We start from the raw sequence: 24,676 nt of genomic DNA on the forward strand, positions 1-24,676 counted from the left end.
ATAATAAAAAAATTGTTTATATAGACGCGTGAATGAATTAATTGCAACAAGTTGTTTATATAGACAACCCAAGTGACCTATGACAGAGATAAGAAACTTCAGTGAAAGTTCGTACCCAGCGAATCTGAAACAGGCAAACAAATACTGACAGACGTCATTTAGAACATTTCGAATCTCTCAGACCCTGTATAAACCACCTTCAACCCAAGAGCTGCGATATAGACCTTCCGAAGTACCACAAACCGTAAAGAGACCACCACGAACACGAGACACTCGATATAGACCACTTCGGGTCCTGGAAATTCGATACAGTCCACGCCTGATGGAAACAACACAATATAGACCATCTCATATCCAAGAGACCCCGGTATAGACAATCCCGGATCCAAGAGACCTAACTCGGACTATTCTGGATCCGAAGCAACTCAATACGGTAATCATTGGATAATTGGAACACTCAATGAGAAGGTTGGAATTATCAAGAGGTAGAACCGAATCCACCCCAAGAAAAGAAGATTTTAGGATGGCGAACGTAGAAAAGAACGCGAGTGAAGGAAAAAGATTAGATGACTTAGACGACTCGCGATGAGACTCTTAACTAAAAAATCAGACTTTTTGACTTTTGATGAATGAAACTTTCGCTATCATATTTATATTTTTCTGATTGAAATGACACCGAACACGATAGAATTATCGTAATTCCTTACACAATAAACGATTGATGTTTTAGGTTTAAAACGAATGCCATAAGGGTCAAACCAAATCAGATAGTTCAGAATTATTGTTCGGAAACAATGACTATTTGAAGATATTCCTGTTACAAATAATGCTACTTGATCCAGTGACATTCAGCTAGATAAACGAGTGATAATTATAATGCAATTCAATCAAATGATTTAGTATTATATTTTTTGCATTGTGTGTACTTGGTCTTTGAAATCGTGCAGCGTTCAACGTGTTAAAAAAGCAATACATAGCTGGTCGGTCGTCGAGCGTGTTAACCTGTTAACCCATCGCTCATTCCGGAACATGTCTCAAGACATGTCTCGTTGTGTATAGGGCTCTTTAGATCCAAAGTGCTCTATACAGTGAATATTGGATAATCATCGGAGATCTCTTCATAACTGCAATATCGTCATCCCTACCACATTCACATCAGTCTCCTTCTAACCAGTTAACTGCGTTTGACGAGTATATACGCTGTCTTAAAGCTTGAAATGATTTCTTTCAACGATGAATTAGTTATTTTCTCACATAGACATTTATTTCTTCTTTATTCTGTTTCGGTTTTTCGTTAAAATATACAAGAGATTCGACCCAAATTATTTTTCACCCAAAACACACAATGAAAATTGCCTGGATTCCTAAAAGTACTCACAGTAATTGAGAACTTGAAAATTCTTAAATCTCAAATTTCAAATTATTCGATTTTTAATTTCAAATCCTTAACTTGCAGAGACCGAAAAGCTCTTACATAAAATTGCCAGAATCCTTAAATCTCAAATTTCAAATTCTTCAATTTTTAATTTCAAATCCTTAACTTGCAGAGACCGAAAAGCTCTTACATAAAATTGCCAGAATCCTTAAATCTCAAATTTCAAATTCTTCAATTTTAAATTTCAAATCCTTAAGTTGCAGAAACCGAAAAAATCTTACGGAAAAATGCCAGGTTCTCAAAGCTTTGAGGTTCGCGGATTCGGATCAAAATATCAAAGAGCCTTGAAGATTTTCAGATCTAAGTCCGATAACTTTGGGGGATTTGCTCGATCTTCGGCGTGATCTTATCGAATCTCTACTAAGATGTCTGTATCAAATCTCTTGGATCTGAAAGTGTCTGTATCGCGTCTTTTGAATCTGAGATCGTTTATGTGGTATCTTCTAGGTTTCAACTATATATTTTATAACCAAAACGAACTTCGTTGGATCTACTGCAACGCAAAATTTCAACGCTAAACGAGTTTCGTTCCTGAAACAGATTTATCGCTTTTAAATGCTGGAAGGCTTTTATTCCGAACTTCCGGACCCATGTTCACATAAATTTTTATACGTGAAATCATTTTTATTATACGCGTGCGCGTGCCTAGAATATCTGACGTCTAACGCTATCAATGAAGTCGAATTCATCTTAACTATTTCAAGCGAAATTGAACATCTTCACAAAATCACATTTTTCGTGATCTAAATTAATTTATGATTAATTACATACTGGTAACGAGAAATCTCGTTTTTATATAAAGACACTTAACTATGTAACTTGGCTAATTACCACAGCATTGAAAGAAATATTAAATTTCATTAGAACTGATTATCTATTTAAAATACATTACATAACAACATGATATTTGAGTTACTAATTCAGTTTTCTGAAAATTAACCAGTACGCAATGCGTTAACTTAAACTTTCGACATAGAATTGCAAATCAATTGTTCTTCGTTTTCTTAGAAGCAACTTGTATATTAAACAATTTATACTAGAATATGTACTTATGAAACTCATTGCTCCTCATCTACAAAAGCAAAACTTTCACAAACAATATGCAATGTTCGATGGAATGTAAACAAGTAATACGCAATCAACGGATGTTTACCGAACAGTATACATCAGAAAATGTATTTATAAAACTTATTACCACCTTCCACAAAACGAAACCTCTCATAAATAATAATCGATGGTTATTTATTGATCCCTCGATTGACTAGAAAATTTACTTCCAAAATTATTACTTCCTTTCACAAAACGAAAGCGATCAAAAATAATAAACGACGATTAGAAAAAATATTAAAAAACACACAACCGACAATTGTTTATCGATCACTCGATTGTCTAGAAAACATATTTCCGAAATGTTTACTTCCTTTTACAAAACAAAAACGCTCAAAAATAATAAACAATGATCAGGAAAATATAAAAAAGTAACGTGCAACCACTGGGTGTTTATTGAACATTCTACTAGTTAGAAAATGTACTTCCAAAATGGTTACCTCCTTTTCAAAACAAAAGCACTCTCAAACAATAAACAATAAATATAAAAAGCTAACAGCTGGACGTTTACCGAATACTTTACACCAGAGAATGAAGTTACAAAACTTCCTGCTTCCTTTCACGGAACAAACACATTCAAGAATAATAAACAATGATCGGAGGAATGTAAAAAGCGTAGCGTGCTACCGATGGATCCGTTCCGTCATTAAATATTCCGAATGTATCGCGTCGGAGGCACGTATCCCGGCTCGAAGGCAGACTGCCTATGCGACGATAAGGGCAGTTGTCTAAGGGTTCTCCACTCTTCTTCGCCGCTCCGGCTATGTACTCGACTTCTCGCTATACATATGTATAGCCTGTGTATCACGCATATATTCGCAACACGATCTATTCGGCCGAAAACGTGCACGCACACCTACCAACCGATTCGCCTCGAGAGGACCCGGATGCAGGCGTTCTCGCCAAACCCGAACGTCTCGAGATTAGAAGTCGCAGTTTTTCATGTGTAGCAACCCTTTGCACTCGTGTGTCATGCTGGAGGTAATTTTTATATTCTAAACTGTGGTACTTTTTAAAACAAAAACGTTCTATGAGAAATGTCTATTGTCAATGTGCTAATTTTTATATTTTAAAGTGTGGTACTTTTTAAAACGATATCCAACGTTCTATAACAAATGTCTATTATCAACGTGCTAATTTTTATATTTTGAAGTATGGTACTTTTTAAAACAATATCCAACGTTCCATAACAAATTTCTATCGTCAACGTGCTAATTTTTATATTTTGAAGTGTGGTACTTTTTAAAGCGATATCCAACGTTCTATAACAAATGTCTATTATCAACGTGTTAATTTCTATATTTTAATGTGTGGTACTTTTTAAAACGATATCCAACGTTTTATAACAAATTTCTATTAATACGTTGACTGCCACGGTGGCCACGGTGACCGGAGCTTCAAAATTGCTTAAATGCAATTACAATAAGAAACCTGATGTCGAATAAAAATACTTAGTAACAGAAACAGCTAGATAATAGTGTAACGCGTGTACTGAGATACCAAGTCATTAATAATTATTTGTAATACCATTTGTCTTTGTTGAAGAATATGTATTGTTACACAAAACGTTCGAAACTATAGTGGCAATCAACACGGTAAATCTTATAATAAGAGTGATAAATAAAATTCTTTTTAATCCTCCTTTAATCCATTTCCTTAAAAATAAATAAGTTTACACCCAACAACATTGAAAATAAATCGAGCGCAAAGGTTTAACTTTAAGGCATAACAAGTAAAGACGATCCACTCCAACTACCAGCTCCACTGTCAACATTTACTTTTCTAATTACTTGTACTAATGAAAATGACCCGCGACGTTGTGCAGGCCACTTTTCCTCGACCGTTAAGCTTCCTTCTTCCATGGCCCTTCGCTCACACTCATTCTCGCATTCACACTTCTTAAAAATATCCTAAACCTACCCTGAAAATTCGACATACTACATATGCGAATAAAATATGTATACTAAAGTTGAAAGATATTTTGTAAAAAAGTTCACCGGTCAGCAAGGTGTTAAGCACAGGTTAACACGTTAAGTGCCGCATTTTGCCGAGAAAAATCTACAAAATGAAAATAATGGAATATCAAGTTATGTGATTGAATTGCATTATTATTGCAGGTGTATCTTGTTGAATGTCACTGCATTAGGTAATGCTACTTGTAATATAGAAAAGTTCTCAAATAATCGTCGTTTAATCGAATGAATTATAGTAATTCGATTTTATCGGGGTCACCGGTGACCCCCACGGCATCCAACGTGTCAAGTTAAGGCCCATCGCAACGTAGCGAGGGATGAAACCGTTAACGAATAGGTACTCTAATTCCGCTTCGGAGTTTCTCCACGAATCACGAAAATCTTTTCACGTCGTGCCACGACCAAAGCACGAATCGTCAAGAAACTTACCGGCGGTATGATTTTATCGCTCCCGACGCTGCCTCCTTAACTTCCATCGACATTTCCGGTTGCCGTCCGACCTCCACTTGTCGACAAATTCCGTGAAGTAGTTAACGTTACACCGTCGAAAAATCTCGTGGACGACTCGACATCGATTATTCTTGAGCAACTGTAAAAACTGTGTCGTGTTCCGCGGTATTTATGCATTGAAACAGATTTTATGGACTCTCTTGCGGAGTTAATCGTCGGGGCATTAAGATTAAATTTCGTGTTTGAGTTCGTACAAAGTGGTCGACGTTACTTTAACTTAGTTTGTTTTTTATGTTAGCCGAACGAGTCAATTAACTTCGTTTCTACTGTTATATGTGTGTGCAACATGTAACTCACTTTATATAATACGACAGATGCTCTATTTGTACGCGTCTAATTTCTTTAACTAATTAACTGTGTTCGACGAGTATACATCTTAAAATTAAAATGATACTAATTCTTACGATAAATTATTTATTTTTCGGATAAACATGTGATTCTTCTTCGTTTCACTTTGGTTTTTCGTTGAAATATATTTGACTTCATTGCGAGCATTATCAGAGATTTCTGAAATTAAATTCCACAGTTAGCATGTTAATGTACAAACTAATATTAGATACAGTCTCATAAAAAATTGACTATTGTGTAAAACCTAGATGCGAATTTACTTTACTTTCTACAATATATATAAATACAAATATAGAAAATGTCTAGTGCCAGCGTTAACTTCCCAAATGTCAACGAATGTTACAAAATTTCAGTAATCTCCGAAATCTCCTGCCACAATTCAATTTCTTCTAAGTAATTTTCACTCGCTCTCCCTCGTAAATTAATTCCTCCCAGATTGTCCACAATATTCCCCGCAGGATCATTATCGTACGCATTTAATCGCGAATAAGGTATAAGCAGCAGTGCACAGCCTCGAACAATGCGAATTTCGATTCAACAAGGATCATACACACGAAAGTTAAGAATTTCAATGCGCAACGATTAAACTGGGTATTACCGAATCGCTTGTTCCTCCATGGTAGATGAGCAGCCACGGTATCATCCACGTGAAGATGGATATCGGTGTGTACGAACTGGAAACCGTGGCATATAGGAAACGCCGATCGAATCGAATAAAGTACGCCATGGATGTCCGTAAGGATTGTTAATCCGCGAGTAATCTTGGTTCTGTAACTGTAATCGGATCATGCTCTCCATGGATTTACCCCGTGTGTTTCAGGCTCGGCGGTTTGATTGGATTTGCGGTTCAGCCCAGATTTGGTATTAAGAAGGATGGGTTGGACACTCACCGGTCTTGGGGTGGCTTTGGTCATTGTCGCCGTGGCTGGCGCCGCCCTGGCTCTCTGCAGAAGGTGATTATACCAGCGTTTTAATAATTCCACGTGGCGATGACTGACGTGCACACCCGGCGATGTTATAAACTGTGAAAATTACAAACATTCTTTTTAGTGCATGTGTTGTTAGAAGAAAGTCTCATCTGGTGTTTTTAACACTAGGTTTACGGAACGCGTCAAATTGACGCATATTGGATTTTAGTATTTCCAGTTTCCACAATCTAAATAAACGAGCATCGATTCTTTTAGGAATAATAGAATGAAGTGTACAATAAATGCCAGTAAACCTAGTGTTAACACGTTGAACGCCGCACGATTTCGTACAGGAAAATACACGGAATGGAAAAAAATATAATAATAAATGATTTTCGAATTGCATTATTACTATTACACGTTTATCTAGCTAAATGTCACTGTATTATGTAGCGTTCTTTATAATGTAGAAATGTTTTCATATAATCGTCGTTTCATTGAGCGAACTATAGTAATTCGATTTGGTCGGGGGTCACCAGTGACCCCCATGGCATTCAACGTGTTAAATTTGTCATGTTTTTATTGTATATACTCAACGATGCTATCAAATTCGGAAACCATAGGTAGTCTTTTTCAAACCTACTTTATTGGGAGAAAATCTAATCTGGTATTAATAGATTTGTTATAGATGTTTTTATCAAATACTAAACAGTATCATTATTTTGAAAACCACAGCATTCTGCTTCAAACTTGTCTTACTGGGAAAAAATCTCATCTGGTATTATCAATTTTTATAAATATTCTGTCAAAATTGAGAAATTGTTATAAATATTTTTATTAAACATATCCAACGATGCTATATAATTCGGAAATCGTAGATATTCCTTTTCAAACTTTATTAGAAGCAATCTTACTAGAAGAAAATGTCATATGGTACGTTTAGGTGTATTACAGATGTTTATTACACATACTCAACAATGTAATTAACTTTGGAAACCAGGAGAATTCTGTTTATTCGATGTTTCATTAGATCTCATCTGGTATTTGTAGGCGTATTACAGACATTTATTACACATATTCAACGATGTCATAAATTTTGAAAACCAGAAGCATTTTTGTTCATAGATGTCATATTAAAAGAAAGTCTCATCTGGTATCATTCGATTTATTACATATGTTTATTATACTATTATACTATCATCAACAAAATTTATTATACTAATTTCCGAACCATCCTAATATCACGTATATCAATCACATAATTCTCAATTGTTCCTTTTCATCTTTTCTCTTCGGTGATTCGTTTTTCAAAGACGAATAAAGAGTAAATAATAAAGCCTCTTCTGTGGAGGCTAGTTGTGTTTATCAACAGCCTCTGAAACCGAACGCAACGCGCCAGTTTTTTTCTCGCGTTACACGGCAGCGAATAATCCTCGAATTACATGCAGAGAAGCTTCCCTATTCCAGTGTTTTCTCACATTACATAGCAGTGCAGTAAACGCTGTCGGGTAAACGCTACACATGCAACAGGTTAAAGGGTCATTCAGCCACCAATTGTATCAGAGGTTTCTTATCTACCCTTTTCTGTGCCCGGGGTTTATTCTTCTTCGAGCGCGGCAAGAAACGCGAGACAACGTTCCTTGAAACGACTCGAGTCGCAGCAAGGAATATGGAATTCTGACTGCAAACGATGGACGTTGTCGGTTTCGTTAACCCTTTGCGGACGAATGTCGACACTCTGCCGAGATGACACTCTCACGTTTGTAATGTTAAATTTCAAACAAACGATTTAATTACTGAAACAGCAAAGAATCGATAAATTGTTTCCTTTTCCTCTATCATTTAAGCATTCGATGTGTAATTCGGCAAGATCTGCCTTAAGTTTCGTATATCACAGTCATGCCTAGAATTCTCTGTTTTTTCAATAAATTATTAATGACAAAGTGATTGTATCGCAGTTGAGAAAGAGATCATAGGACAAAAGGTTAAAGCTTGAAATGATACTAATTCCTTCAACGATGAATTCTTCATTCTTTCCAAACAAACGTGTAATTCTTCTTTGAATTGAAATCTACCCTCGGCGCATTCGTCCCACGTTCAACGAGTATAAACTTGATCTTCTCATTTTATTCCGAAACGAGAGATTTTTCAAACTAAATTCCACATTTAACAGGTTAATTTCACGGCGCTCGATGTAAAATTCCATGTGAGTCCCCGACATCCGAACGTCGTAAAATTCAATTTAAATTCGTCCCGTCTTCGTTACGAAGCGATTGTTCCGGTTGCCCGGTCCCAAACAAAAATCGACAATTAACGTTCGATCTGCATAAAAATGGGATCCGACGCGACGCGCCAGCCAACTACAAAATCTCAAACGGCCCGATTTATCGGCGTTTAACGGCGACCTCGGTACGGAGCGCCGTATATACCCCGTGAAATTCATTTTAAAGGCGGACAACGGGAATTAGAATTTATACCTTTATCGGCGGCGTTCCCGTCCTAATGCCGGGTGATAAAATAAATATCGCTCGACGACGGCCGCGTAAAAGTTTCAGGAAAAAGCGCGGCCGCGACCCCCGCATCCTCGGCTCGGATCAGCTAACTCGACTGTTAACCGGGGACGCGGCGAAATTTTATTTTACCTTTAATGTCGCGCTTACTGAAATTGATTTTCCCTGTGACCCCTTTGACGAGCTCGCATCTCTATTCGGTTAATAATAGCATATTCCCGCGTGCTTGCCGCCACGCCATTAGCCGCTCCCTCGCCGGTCGAGCCCTCCACGTGATCGAACGCCGCTCCGCCATCGCGGCTGGCGCGAACAGGACAGATAGCTATCTAAAGAATTTCGTTTCATCTTATATCGACTGAAATAGAAATCATTAACGCGTTCGAGATCTCGCGGCGGTTTCACCCTCCGCCGGTGATATATTTTCTCGGCAACGCGGTCGGCGATATGGACCCTTTGTGGTTCTGGTTTATCATTGTTGCTAGTTTTGTAAAGATTTGAATAAATTATTAGATGTTTATTATAGTCGCTACTTTAATGTTTAACGCGTTGAACGACATGAAAATCTTAACCGCTTTTGCGTAGAGTTATTCTTTTGTAGCGAAGAAAGGCAGGAATTGATTATTTGGCGTTATTATCCTTGCGTTACACTGTTATCAGCTTAGTTATGTTATTAAACATTTTCGACATCGGTTATCTTGCCTGTTACGAATGTTTTCAAGTAATTCAGAAGCGTCGGTCGTCGGTGACTGACATGATTAACGTGATAAATGACTTTGTAATAAGCAAATGTTAGAAAATGATGTTATAGGCTTTTACTCGTTAGACTATGATCTTTCGAATTAATAATGTAAATTAGTAACTAATACACTAGCAAATATAATTTGCGACATGTTTTTGTGATGTCTTCGGAGACTGCTGACGACAAGATCAATTAACTTCCAGTGATAATAAAATAAAACGGAAGTGTGAACACTCCGAGTCACTACCAGAAAGAAATGTCTCGATTTAAATGCTAGTGTATCTGTAGCTTTGCAGTCTATAAACTTTTATCGACGCAATATGAATATACATATTTTCAGTGTACTCATAGTAGAAATTTGTAGTGTACCAATGGTGTTTTTTCAAATTTACAAGCTTCTTCGTTTTAATAATAATTAATATTTTAATAACAATATAGTACTTTTATATATAACCGCTCGCACGGTTATTTTTTAAATACGTTATGTATTTAAAAAATAAAGATTAAAAAGCGTTCAATCTTGTAAATTAAGTTTCAAAGCCGCGAGTAAACACTGCCAAGCGGCGAAATAAAAAAAAGTACCATAATCGATGGCAGGGTAGTTGAAAATAAAAATAAATTTTTTTCTGGTTTATTGTCCACCATTCCACACGAACTCTGATCATTTTTATTTTTATTGGCACTGTTCGTTCTAAGTTTAATCACTTTGGCAAAAAGCATCATAGTTACGAGCTCTTATTTACACTCATCCCTCCATTTACGCGGTACTTATTTTATACGAGTCTCCTTTCTACACGGTAAATTACAACACAACAATAATTCACATGATATTAATTTACGCGATCCGAATTTCACGATACCGAATAAAATTTACTTTCGTTTCATCAACAATCGAAAATAAAGAAGTTTGATATTTTAATTAAAAATCTGAAGCTCATCGCAAGCGTATAACATTGGAACTACCGAACAGACAATTTGGCTTCTCGAAATTTTTCTATAGAAACTCCGTCAATGGTGCTATTGAAATTTCTATTGACTTACAGTTCAGTTTACCTATCGCTAAATCAATTTCTACAGTAACTCCTCCGACAATTATGTTATCTTTGTTATAATTGTAAAAAGAAGGAATCAGGAATGGGTCGTTTTAACCTCTCTGGTAGTTCCAGTGTCAACCTGTCAACTGTGGAATTTGGTCCAAAAAATCTCTCGTTTCACACACAGTAAAATCAAAAAATGAAGTGTGTACTCGTCAAACGCAGGACGAATGCACCTACGAAACTCCAAAACAAAACAAAGACGAATTAGACGTTTATCTGAAAAAATAAATAATTCATCGTTGGAAGAATTAGTGTCATTTCAAGCTTTAACACGTGTATATTCGTCAAACAGTTAACTAGTTATGTTACCGAACGCTTCAATTCTCAGTTTTTCCCTTCCCTACACTCGCGTTGTCCTTTTCTACGTTCGTCATGCTAAAATCTTCACCTCCCGAGGTGAATTCGATTCTACCTTTTAATAATTCTAACCATCTGGTCCCGTTGACTGTGTCAATGATGCATCGTTCGCTGTAATAATAATATCCAGCCGGTTTTAGGCGATTCCTCCCGCGTCCGGCCGAATTAACTTCGAATCACTGGCCCCGCCTCTATTAAACATCCATATTTTCCGTGTTCGGGTGGAGTGACCCAGTAATCTAATTTCCGCGTTGTTGTCCCGAAAGTTTCGCTATGAAAACATGATTATCGACCGCGGCATCTAACGTAACAGCTCGCAGCATCAAAAGCCCCCCGAGCGTCGAACGGAAAGGCCGTAACGTAATAATACCTTGTGTGTTATGCCGCCTCAGGTATCGCATCGGGTGGCAATGGGGACCGAGGAACGTGTGGAACGTCTGCGAGGAATGGCGGCAAAGGTTGTCCTGGCTGTGGGCGCCGCGGGAAGAGAAGGTAAAGCGAACACAGAATTGCGCGAGCTATCGAAAACACAACGGACAAAATTCCTTCACCGGAAAGTCGAGCGTAGTCACTCATACGGTCTGTTCAAGATCAATTGTTTGATCTACTGCGTTCACGCCGGCGCGTTCCGCCGATGGATGTGAACAAGTGAACCTTTTCAATCGACACACGTCAATTTTCATGGAACTTCTGTGGAATAGTTGTCAAGAAAATATTTCACACTTCATTCTTCTTATTGACCAATGTCCACTTTGAAGAGGTGAAACCACCCCTAAAAGTAGACGATTGGAAGTATATTTTTTTACAATATCTTTGAAACTAGGAATCTTTCGAATTGCCTCGAAATGAACAATTTGGATTTCTCTTGTACACAGTCTCAGAGATATTGTAAAAGATGTACTTACCACCCTCGATTTTGAGGGGTGCTTTCGTCCGTTTAAAATGGATGTTGGCCGATAAGAAAAAATACGTGGGAAATATTCTCTCGAGAACTATGCTCCACAGAAGTTTCATCAAAGTCGGCGTGTGCTGGTTCCCGTGTGAGCAGTGTTGGCGTTATTCCTCGTGCCGAGAACTCGGAGACGTAATGAGACTCTTGCACTCGCGATGTTTCGGTCACCTCGGTTCTCGACGCGTAGAAGGAATATCAGTTTTCCTAGCAACAAATATTCGTAAACCTAGTGCCAATGCATGTTCGATTTCACTAATAGAAAAATGTGTTTAAGCTTCATACCCCATAGATCTCTTATATTTAAGAAATGCGATTGAATCAATGGGTTAGTCGATCTCCTTGAAATTCCATTGGTTTATTAATTAACCACGATGCCGTGTGTTTCCTGAAGCATTGGTGCACTTTTCGATAATGACGGTGCATCGCAATATTTCACGTGGGACGCCAATTGGCGTGCCCGGTCGATAAAGCGTTAGCGTTTGACGTTGCACCGGGAGATTATGAAAGATTCTGTGCAACGAAACTATCGTGGAAAGCGTCGCAATCGTTCCGTCACGCCGATTCGCAGGTTGGCCTGGTGAAAGCACAATATCCGACGGCGCAGACAATCCCTGGCTTGTATCGGCAAACTGGAAACACGTCTCAGCATCTGCTTCACAGCGACAGCGACCTCAGGCTCGACGCGCAAGGAGCTTTCACAAGGTAACTGGACCGATTGTAGAACGTAGCCTTGAAGTTTCACGTTTTTCTTCTTTTCTTTAAATATATATAAGGTATAATATGATTATATAAGGTATAACATAAATATAATATATAATGTATAATTATTATACTTTATATAAACATACTATATGATATATAATATCATATTTTATCTAATATATAATATATAATACGTAATTATATATTTTAAATAATTTATTTTCGGCTTCACTCTTCTAAAACGTGCATTTCTTATTCTCATATCTTCCAGTTCCATTTACTCGCCACTATAGCTCCACAAATGTTACCAATCATTAAAACAGTTTCCATCGAAACGTCGATTTCGAATGCGTTAATATTTGCAGATTCGAATCAGTGGACAGGGACCTCCATCCGCCTCTGAGCACCACCGGCAGCGCAATACCGCCGCAACCTCTGAGGCCGGCGCCCCAACCGGGGCCACCTGCTCGTCCAAGGCTGCCTCCACTTCAGACCTCGAGTACCATAGACTACCTAAGAATGCAAGAGTCTGGCCCGGGTCCATTAACTCCGCCCCCGTCGTTGCAAAGGCCGTCGGTTCCCTCGAGACCCGCCAGGCCGTCCGTCTTTCTCTTCGAGACGCAGCCGCCGATCCAGAGCTACGGACTCCACAAAGCGCCGAACGAATCTTCTCCGTTCAGGTACGAGGAGGCCGGCACGAACTCGGTCGCGGACAGCATACACATGGACTCGCGGCTGCGATACGAGCTGGAGGAAGAGCGGCGGAAGGAGAATAGGTGTAGCCCTTACAGGCAATTCGACGCTGTCGAGTCGTCGGCTAGGATGAGGTACGGAGTCCACGGTGGACAGATGTCCAACCTAGACGGTAAGGTCGAAGAGGACAACAGCACCGGCTACGGTGGCCACGAGATCAATCAGAGGAACCACATGGTGACCATCAGCCAGACCGTCGTGGAGCCTATGTTCAAACCAGGCGCGTTGCCCAAGATGCTGCACAGCACGCAGAGCCTGGGCAACGAACACGAGCACAAGAGCAACGAGATGCAGAGCATCGAGATGAAACCGTTCAGGAGCTGTAGCCTTCAGGACAACATAGACACGTCGTATTTGTTCTGGGAGTCGCAAGGCTTGCAGAAGGTGTCCCAGTACATCCGCAGCCTGCCCGACCGCCCCATCTACGACCCGATGAACGAGCTGGACGAGGATCACGTGTTGTACGACGACACGATCGCGGAGCCGATCAACGTGATGAACTTCAACACGGACTCCACGCCTAGCCCGGTACCGCCGCCGCCGGCGCCGCCTGATCCTCTACAAGATGTGCCAAAGAAGAACGGGAAGATCACCGGCGAGAGGATATTCAACGCTCTCAGATTGTCCACCCTGCAGAATTACATCGACCCGTCGAAGTTTTACAAGTGAGTTATTCTTTGGTTCTCGCGGAGGTTGATCGTTTCTTTAACGCGTTCGCGATCGAGGAATTTGAAATGGGATCGTGCTTTTTCGGTAATTGTTTCGTGTAATTGTCGTGTAATTGTTGCACGGTTAACGTGTAGTAAATGAACAGAACAAAGCGTTTTATTTTGATATAGGCAAGGCGACAATAATTAGGAGCATTTTCTGGAGAAATTTCATTTGCACGGTTGAATGTTTTGACTTGCTACAAGAGAGGATAATTCCGTTGACAAATTCTGCGCAAACGGTTGATAATTTTTATTGTGAATAATTTCGTACTGCATAAACGAAACAGAACTGTTTCGAATATTAACGTGTTAACTGCCAGGAAAAACTTTTTATGTCATTTATTCCTTTGTAACGGAGATAAAAAGGAATAGTTATTAGTTATTGGGTAACGTAATTCTTACGTTACACTGTTATCTAATTATATACGTTATCGAATTGTTTTATTCGACGTTAGTTGCCTTATGAATTATAATTTTAATTGTAAGCATAATTATGTGAAATCATAATTATCTAACCTTAATTACAAGCACAATTATGTTATAATTGCAATTATAGATATGTAATTATAATTCATAACCTCCGGACATCGAAAACCACAGTGGCAGTCAATGTGTTAATTGTTTCTGCAGTAATGAAGCCAAATAATAATTCTGCGAAACAGAAAAGATATCTGTAACTGTGAAGTAGGAATCTAAAGGATGCAGCTGACACTATTAACATTGATTTCTATTTTAACCGTAGTTCGATCCTTTCCTCGCCGCAACAAACCGAACAGTACTCTTTTCCGTCGAGATTTCCGTCGCTGATAGAGGATAGCATCAATAGCCAGTTGCAGAGCGATATTCAAGATATTTACGGAGAAAACGATTCCGACGTGTTAAGCGTTGATGGTTCCAAACGCAGCTCTGATCTGTATAGTCCCGAGCTCAATTTGGAAGCTCAAAGGACTGCGCAAGAGGTAGATAGACGTAGATAAAAGTTTAACACTAAAACAACCGAGATTTTAACCCTTTGCACGCCAAGAGTCAACAATACTCTTTCTAATGAGGTAGAGTCAACATTTCTTGAGACTAACTAAACGAGAAATCGTACATAGATTAAAGAAAGAGGCTGTTTTATTTGAATATTTCACATATTAATGCGTCATACGAAACTTAACGTTAAATATTATACTTCATAATTTCGATCTACCAAATCGTGTGCCGGCTGAGAGGCGTCTATGAAGTGCAAAGGGTTAACAGTAATTTGCACACACCTATTTCTAAAGTAACCAGTCGAATAACTAATTACAAAATAAAAGTAAACAAATCAAATGATCAATTTCTCTTAGCGAGAATAAAAATAGAAGGAAAGACAATTGCAGAACTGATTACTCGAACAATATAAGTTAAACGATCGAAATATAATGCAGAATTTTCAATCAGATTTTAAATCCGGTCATTCGATAAGTCGCGGTATGTTTAGTGTTAATATTAATCAATATCTATTTCTTATAAAACTTATAACGATCAGTTTTTTTTCAATTTCTTCATTTATTCATTATGATATTTAAGTGAAACTGTTTTTCAAATGATTTCGAACATTTAACACTTTTAAGATACGAGTAATTGCAAAATAAGAAAACTGAGATCCGCCATTTTGACGGGTGCGGTAGTTCTAGTGTTAACGGAAACCGTTTATTACTCGATTATGCGATTACTAAATGATATTGTTTCTCACACAGGTTTATAATAGTTTACAAAATCCTCCGTCGTCGCCATTGTTACTCAAAAATCACAATCATGAGATCTATGCCGATGAGACTGATCCTAGTTTAACGAGGACTTCGGAGGTATGAGAATCCCATAAGAATTTCATCGAATCGTATGTAAATATGCGAATGCTTGTTTAATTTATTTGTGAAGACAGCAGAGTGAAGGAGAACTTCGTTTGTGTAATTGAAAGATTGCTTATATTCCAAACTTCATCAAGATTTTATTTGCTATTGTTCGGATCGACATTACTGTGAAAAAAACTTGGAATTCTTTTATTTGAATTTATGTTCGTTGAATATAGTTAACGATGACAGTTCTATAGGCTAATTAATAATGTTTACTCTACGTTACTGCTAAATTTAATAGCATTTTTACAAATTATATTAAATGATCGAACTTATTGTTAGAAAATAATTTTAACGACCGTCGAACAAGGACTGTAACTATAACCTTCTTCATTAACTTTAATTGAACTCATTCAACAGGTTTTATTAAAAATTGTATTTTAAAAAACTGAGCAAAATTAAATAGCAAAAGAAAAAATGGCAATGCGTTATTAAGAGAGAACTGGGAGATTTCCTAATTCGGTCGACTAAGTGTTAAGTTATAATTGTCTTTTAACACTTCCAATAAAAATAATTAATTTCAATTAATATAGTATATTAATATATAATATTATGTTCTTTTGATAACTTATCGAATATTCGTCATTGCCAATACCATTTTCAACGAGTCTAACAAAAATTGCTTTCAGGATATTCTGAATAGTATCGAACAAAGGAGAAAAAGTATGGAAAGGCAGAACGGCATATTCGACGAGCTGAACGAGCTCGAGGACACCCATGCGTTTGGGTAAGGTTGCTTTAATTGTCATTTTCATCCGTACTTTCCTCCAAAAGAAAATTATTAACGAATTAATCGATCAGCTTCTTTTGCAGAATGCGAAACAACCAAGACTTTGGCAGCGTGTTCGACGACATACACATGAAACAGAGATCGTATCAGGTACAACCTAATTCCTCGACTTACGTTCATATTTCTGAAACTGTTTCACATCTACATTTATTAATTTATTAATTTTTAATGTACTTAACCCTTTGCCCTGCAATATCGTGTCAGGCTCCTGGTGAAAATTTAAAATAGACTGTAACAAACATAAATATTAATCAATTTGTTTGAATGAAAATTACATATCTTAAAGCACTTTTCTCTTATTTTGAACAAACGATTAATAACAAAGTAGTTAGACCGATCACAGTTCAGAAATCATAGGGCAAGGAGTTAACACATTAGAAACCAATCAGAGAACGTGACACAATCGCTTCTTTTTATTACGAAATAAATATTAATATCGAGATGTTCGTGATAACGGGAACAATAAATAGCGAACAGTGTGCAAAAATAGTACTGCTAAGCAAGATTTTATTATTGCACAAAATTTGTCATTTATTTGCGAAAAAGTGCAATGTTCCAAAAAGGAACCTTCGGGCGAAGTGGGTTGATAGATAAAAAACAGTATTGAATCAATGGAAATCAAACAAGTATTCGTACTCTTTATCTTCATAATATGTATGCTTCGGTGCGGTGCATTTTTTGATTAAACTCTTTCCGCTAAATCAATATTTAGTTAAACCAGTGTATCAAGAAATTGTGGATTTTGTAGAAATATAATATCGCTGAGTCCTCCTTTTATTTGCGCAGCAAAGGAATATAATTCCACGCTAGAATCCGAATAGAAGATTAAAAATCTAAATGAAATCGATTCTGACAGTGACATTGTTTCCCGTTATATTTAGGGGACGTCCTAATTGACGAAACAAGTATCTCCGAGTCGGGTTTATCGCGAGCGAAGTAACTCGTGAAAATATAAACTGTATAGCCGGATAATGGGGTCAAAAGTACCCTTGAACCAAATCAAGCCGACGATAAACCGTTCGATAATTTACCAAGAAAAAACATTTTGTGCCACGTTTCAACCCTCCAGCTCGAACAGGAGGGTAGTTATAGGGGAAATATCGGATTATCAGATTTTATTACATTTTTCTTGTATAATCGGACACAGAACTCTACGGAAACATCTAATGCATTGTTCATCTGATTCAGCTGAACAACTATTCGCGTATTAATACTAGATTTCCAGACGTTTCCGGTACAGTTTGCTCTATCGTTCTTAAAATAATCGATATCTATCCGTTCAGAGTTTATAAATTAGAGATATAAAACCAGACAATTAAGATATACATTTATGTAACTGCGTCAATCAAAATCGATCCAAACGTCTAGCAAATAATATTTATAGAAATCAATATCAGTCCAACCAAAATAATACTGAATCTTTCAACGATCGATTATTTACTTTTTCAGACAAACATGAACGTTCCCTCGTTTTGCTTTAGCATTTCATCGATATATAATATATGCATTTGAGCTGTGTTTGGCGAGTGCATATTATTTAATTTCACTGCGAGTTATCAGAGATTCTTCAAATGAAATTCCACAGTTAAAATCGAAGAAAAATAAAGACCGTAATATCGTAAAAAATAATTATCGAACGAATTTCATTTATGGGAGGAGGCGTTCATCACGAATTCAACAATGAACGATTACAATGGGATCAGCCCCGGAAATCGGCGAGGGTCGCAGGGACCGGAACCGGAGCCTCCGCCGGATGAATCGAACCTGAAGAGGGCGTTAAGCTGCGAGAGCATGTGCTCGGACACCAGCGTGGTAATTACTGACCTCGAAGAAGCGCCTATCGTCGGATTGGTCTGCCTCGGCGTCGAATACGACATCGGCCGTGGTTTATCCGTCAGTATCCTCGAGGCAAAGGATCTCCTTACACCTGACGGACAACCTGCACAAAATACATACGCTAGGTTCGACACTTCGATCTTCTGTAAACAGTGATTTGAATTTAACACATTGCGGACTGGCTAATTTTCACTGAGGTCAACTCGTATCACTATAGATAGAAAAACTCAGATATCATATTGTGTAATATATTTTAAATAGATAATCGATTCGAATTGAATTTTATATTTTTTCAATACTGTGATAATTAGCGAAGTTGCATAGCTAAGTGTCTTTATATAAAAACGAGATTTCTTGGTCCGCAATGTGTTAACACGTTGGATGCCATGGGGGTCAACGGTGATCTCAATCAAATCGAATTACAACTCATTCGATTAAACAATGATTATTTAAAGACTTTTCTATATTATACAACGTAATTCAATTAGATGAGTTGATATTATATTATTTTCATTTTTTATATTTGTCTCGGCAAAATCGTGCGGTACTCAACGTGTTAACCCTTGCCACACCGTGTCTGACAAGGGAAGTTATCGAATTCGGAAATTCAAACAATTATAAAGCTTTGTGTGTGAGTAAAATAAATGATTTTATAAATGACTCCACTTATACACGAAGTTTGATTATTTTTTGAATTTCCAGGTTCCTTGACCTTGAGTTAATGGCTAGAGTAAGTCTGACGGAGATGGCCATATTTTCGTTGAAACGTATTTAAAGGAAAACTGAAAGAACTATAGTCCCCGACTAAAAAAAAGTAGTTAACTCTTTGCGGGCGAAACTGTCTTAAACTTCATAAAAGACTGAATTTTAATTAAAAGAAAAACAACCACCGGTCAGTCTCTCATTAGTTGAATAACTAGATTTATTATTTGCGGTTTTCGATTTTAGCCAGAAGTCGTCATTGTGGCGACATTCGACCGCAAAGGGTTAAATCAGAATAAATATAGCATGAACATAATTAACGAGAACACTTCGCTTCGTAGAGTATCCCTAGTATCGGACACAATCTACACGGATCATCACCTGAAAACTAGACTGTACAAGGGAAGTTCGTCGCCGAGTTACCAGCAAAACTTTTTGATCGGCCTTCACGGTCCTCCCACCGGCAGCATTCTGCTTATCGAAGTAGGTATACCAGAAACTATCTGCTACTTCCGACAAAAAGCATTCGATTAGATGCAACAAGCTTTTGTCATAACTGGACTGCGGATATTTATGGGAATTCAAAGTTTTAAAAACATAATTGGAAACATAGAAATACGATGCAAAATAATTTCTCCTAACAAATACTATAAAAATCATCAAACGGTAGGAGGATAATTTGCGAACATAGTGAACGATAACTAGCAGATCTCGATGGAAATTAAAATTTTTGAGAACATAAACACAAAAACAAAATTAGAATAGAGAATGATTTTTCTTAAGAAACATAAAAATCGATATTTCCATAAGTGCATAAAAATCAGCAATCTAGTCGAAACAGTTATACATCCATCAAACAGTCAATCATCCAGTATGCTTTTGTACTGTGACTAACCTATAGAAAATTGTTAAAGTAAGGCGAAAAAATTGTCCTGTAAAAAGCGTTGATGAAATAATTCGAGAGAGAAAGCAAGGAGATATATTAGACAAAATGATATAGCAATAAAGTACATGGACAGTTTTTGTTTCCGTATGAAAAGCAATTTGAAAATATGTCCATCAGACATTACTGGGTTGTTTGGGGTTAACTAAGCGTAAAAATTTATGGATTATAATAATTTATATGCCGATTTCTAAGGTGTTTTCCAGTGTGGATGACAATGACACTCTGATAGGAAGAGCAACGTTTCAACTGGGACCTGTACCGAGGGCGCCAGCAACAACATGGTTACCCCTTACGGGGTCACCTCTGCCGACGCCACAATTAGGTGAATTAATGTTCTCCTTGAGCTACTTACCAACTGCTGAAAGACTCACCTTGGTTGTCGTGAAGGCGAAGAATTTGCGTGGCGTTAGTAATGTGCCGGGGGATTTCTTCGTTAAGGTACATCTGCAAAATATGTACATGATCGTTCAAAATTTTATACGTTTCGCATAAAAATGAAACGTACGCGTTCTGTAATCCATTGAAACATTAATAAGATAAACGTAACAGTAACTAACCCATTCAGATTATATTTATATTTATAATTATGTCCCTCCAGCCTTAACTATGATCAGTTACTGGTACATTTACCTTATATCTGGATGAAGTTAAAAAAAATATTATTTTGATAATTCTAAGAATATACAATGCAATAAGAACTAATAGTCATAAATTTTTCAACGATTTGAGATTTATAAGAATCTCGGAATATAGGTGCTACCTATTTAATCCATTTAAGCTCTGAAAATCTCCTTACCGATTCTTTAATATTGAACATTGCAGATTTAAATATTGTCTTTACTGCGCTATGTTTCAAAGGTTTATTTGCTGCAACAAGGGAAGAAAATCCACAAAAAGAGGACGTCCATAAAGAAAGGCGAAAACAGTCCAATATTCAACGAGGCAATTATTTTTGATGTCTCCACGCTCGCTCTTCAGGTTCGATCCATTTCTCCGCGACGGTTCAGTGTAGCTATCGTAGAAACTTTCCATAAAAAAATGGAATTAACCCTTTTGCAATTGAACGGGAAATAGATTCAAACAAGAAACAAAAATTAAACGTCTAATCTATTGCAAATATCTATTTCGAAAATGTTGAAGTTTATTATTGTAACATTACGTACATATCGTTACAAAATGAATATCGGATAGAACAAAATCATTCCTAATCATTTCATTCGATTGCAGAAGGATTAAATCTTCGTCATTAAGAAGGATTTTCCACATATTGATTAAATTAATTCAGTAAAATTAATATTTCAACAAAATCGTGCCCAAAATGAAATTTCACACAATCTTTTTACTAAATAAGATTTCATCTTATTAATCGGATTTCATCATTGACCTTTCTATTATACAATTTCTTTCATTCTTCTTACTAAAAATTTTTGTAGTAAATCATTTAACTTGTGCATTTAGATGCAAGTTACTGTGAAAATAATTTTTTTTTCAAATTTAATAATTACAAAAGAAAATCACAAATCGTAACATATTACTAACTTCTTACAGTCCAAATTATTGTAAACGATTTATAACATTTCCCAATAAGACAAACCAACGTAAATATTTAAAACTTGAGTTTATTTAATATGAACACGATTAAATATTGATCCGTATAAATTCTAATCTTTCGATTAACAAATTTTTTTTTAATTTCTTCTTTACAGTACATTTTTTGGGACTATTCCTACCCCTATGTTTCCTTAATTTACTACATTTTTAGAATTATCATTTCTATTCTAACCCACGTGACTATAATAAGCAAAACGAAAATTCTAAAAGATGTTGAACACCTTCAATAAAACCAACGTCAAAATCGATGCGTTCCATAAAGCGCGAAGCCATGAAAAACAGGTGAAAAGTAAATCGATATCTAAAACGGAAAATCCCTCTTGACCGTGCACTGAGCCAAGAGAACCAGGTTAATTATTTTATCGACCGGGACCGGCCGAGTAAATATATTTCTGTTTCTTTCCCCGATTTCCAGCACATACAGCTGAGATTAACCGTAGCAGAGATAAACGGCGATCAGAGCATAAGCTCGAAGCCGTACTCCGTCGGGCACATTATCGTGGGACCTACGTCGACCGGAAGAGCGTTGGAGCACTGGACGCTGATGCTGGCGAACGTGAGACACCCGATCGCCAAGTGGCATCCGCTCAGAAAGTGAACGTAGACGTCGCCGATGTAGGGAGAGATGTTGTATACGGTTTACGTTTCGAGGTATACATGGAGAACGGTAATGTTGTCCGACTTTTTGTGCATAGATTCTATAATAGATTCCCGTGGCGTAGGAAAAAGACGTGTAGAAGAAGCTTTAGCCGTTGCGTTTCCCGCCGATTATTATCAATAAGAGAAACAGAGAACGTAGCCCGTTTCGTTAAGACGCATCGCAAAACTGGTGAATTACAGGGTGCTGACGTATTAAGGCCTCAAGTAACCTCACGACATTTTCCATTAGCGTTGTAACTATGATAAGTATGTAAGTGATTCCTCCGTGTCTCCGGCATTCCACCGTTCTCCTCTATACTTTACCAAAACGCGGAGGCGTGCGAGCTCTCTCGTCTTTTCTCCTGTACGTTCGCTCGACGCGTTCCTGGCGCAACTGGAGAACGCGTGTTCTTCGAATTTAACGGTAAACTTACCGAATAACTGGGATGACTTATTCCTGATCTCTTCGAAAAATTGAAACGATACATTTGCCGAGATTCGATTAGTCTTGTTTACGTGTAAATACACGATTAACTCTTTGCACTCGAGTTTGTCGTTACAAACTGTAAAATTTTGTCGTTGAATATATTATATTTATATCTATAATCGATAAGAAACAGTAGAATACACTCATGACTTTTCTTTTCATTCGAGTATAATTGATTTATATGTTAATATGCTTTTTCTATTAAAATTACTTGTAGTTGCTGGTAATGTCAGCGAGAAAAAGCTTCGAGTGCGAAGGGTTAATTTAATTACCGATAAGTTAGCTACGACGTTTCGACGTCTTCGTTCTATTTCGGTGCACCGGGAGAACCTCTGTGAAATCATCTTGATTTAACGAGGCAAATGTTCAAAGTACGCACCGACGCGGAAAAATCGTACGAGAACGCGTTCCGCGCACGTTCCTGCGAATCGAGCTGAAACAATCGCACGCCTCCGCGCACACTCCTACACGTGGTGCAAGCGATATGTTGGAGTTAGAAAAATCAACCGAACAGAACGGTTCACCGAAGAATTTAAGATCCACCATCATCATTTCCGACTAAGTGGTATTATCGATGTCAAGCTCGTATCTTGTCGTACGTGTACTAAATGGAAATGCATGATATGTTGTGTCGCTTAATGTAAGATTCCACAAAAGAACAAGCAACAAAAACAAGAAAAACGACAAAAAAAGAAAAAAGATGGACGACGACTCTGTGATCACGGGCCCGCTCGCGGCACGTCCGCGTCGACGAATTGGAGACGAGGGACGAACAACGGGTTAAACGGGAGGAGATTCATTGAAATCCACGAACCAACTGCTGAACCGTCGATCGTTTCAGACTGATAGTAGCGATATCGAAAAGGAAAAAAAAAAAAGAAAACTCATCGTCAGGCACAAATCCGCCGTAAGCTCTAAAAATGGATCCACGTCGTCGCTCACGTCGCGCGTCCCTCCACGAACAAGGTTCGAACGAATCTTTACAGCGGCTACAAGGTTCCCTAGGCTCAAATATTTATATTAATATTTTATATACGGCCGATGAACGTCAGGGCCAATGAAAACGACATATTCTGACCCCCATTCGTCCTGTACCCGCGATTAGCCCAGGAATTCGCCGAGTCGCGTGTCAAATCAAAGAACACTGAGAATGCTTAATACTTTATTTACTGCTTTTGATCGAGACAACTACTACTTTCCACCCTAACCTACAACAGGCATCCCTCATTCATTGTTGCAGGCACTTTTAAGCAGAATCTCGTTTTTTCATGACTTCACCTCGACATTTGATTTGATATAATAAATTTATAAAATGCTACATATAGTATTCAGTTTTGTATGATACATCAATGGGTGAAATATTTATATAAAATAGCTTTATTTCTTAATTTACGTATGTTTTCTCATTAGTTAGTTTCAAATAACGTCGTCTATGTCCCATCGGAAAGTGTCAAATGTTTCTAGTGAAAAGCTTCCGAGTGCAAAGGGTTAATTGCAAAATAATATGAAGATTTGGCTAAAGTGTCATTTGTACATTAAAGTAAAGACTATAATAAACATTTTAGAATTTTTTTTAGACCTCTACAGGATTCACAACAATGGTAAATCAGGTCAAACCGTAAAAGGTCCGTATCACCGATCACGTTAATGAAAAAGCAAGGCGTAAGGAGTATATACTTTTAAT

At 37.6% G+C, this 24,676-nt stretch overlaps 1 protein-coding gene across 8 annotated transcripts in view; it reads left to right on the top strand.

Annotated features, from left to right (window-relative positions):
• Nucleotides 1-24,676, top strand: part of LOC116427947 (uncharacterized) — a 143,187-nt gene that overhangs the window by 111,031 nt on the left and 7,480 nt on the right. For 4 of the 8 annotated variants that reach the window (XM_076368482.1, XM_076368484.1, XM_076368480.1 and 1 more), the window contains 13 exons: nucleotides 6,194-6,326; nucleotides 11,377-11,476; nucleotides 12,505-12,638; nucleotides 13,004-14,056; nucleotides 14,844-15,060; nucleotides 15,826-15,933; nucleotides 16,611-16,708; nucleotides 16,783-16,861; nucleotides 18,428-18,732; nucleotides 19,651-19,792; nucleotides 20,448-20,693; nucleotides 21,114-21,233; nucleotides 22,282-22,517. In XM_076368482.1, coding sequence (XP_076224597.1) covers nucleotides 6,247-6,326; nucleotides 11,377-11,476; nucleotides 12,505-12,638; nucleotides 13,004-14,056; nucleotides 14,844-15,060; nucleotides 15,826-15,933; nucleotides 16,611-16,708; nucleotides 16,783-16,861; nucleotides 18,428-18,732; nucleotides 19,651-19,792; nucleotides 20,448-20,693; nucleotides 21,114-21,233; nucleotides 22,282-22,464 — 2,865 coding nt within the window. In that variant the 5' untranslated portion in view covers nucleotides 6,194-6,246 and the 3' untranslated portion in view covers nucleotides 22,465-22,517. Of the gene's footprint in view, nucleotides 1-6,193; nucleotides 6,327-11,376; nucleotides 11,477-12,504; nucleotides 12,639-13,003; nucleotides 14,057-14,843; nucleotides 15,061-15,825; nucleotides 15,934-16,610; nucleotides 16,709-16,782; nucleotides 16,862-18,427; nucleotides 18,733-19,650; nucleotides 19,793-20,447; nucleotides 20,694-21,113; nucleotides 21,234-22,281; nucleotides 22,534-24,676 lie in introns of all 8 variants that reach the window. The other 4 variants (XM_076368481.1, XM_076368485.1, XM_076368486.1 and 1 more) reach the window with 4 other exon arrangements.

Source organism: Nomia melanderi, chromosome 6, assembly GCF_051020985.1.
Source record: "Nomia melanderi isolate GNS246 chromosome 6, iyNomMela1, whole genome shotgun sequence".
Taxonomy (NCBI): Eukaryota; Metazoa; Arthropoda; class Insecta; order Hymenoptera; family Halictidae; genus Nomia; species Nomia melanderi.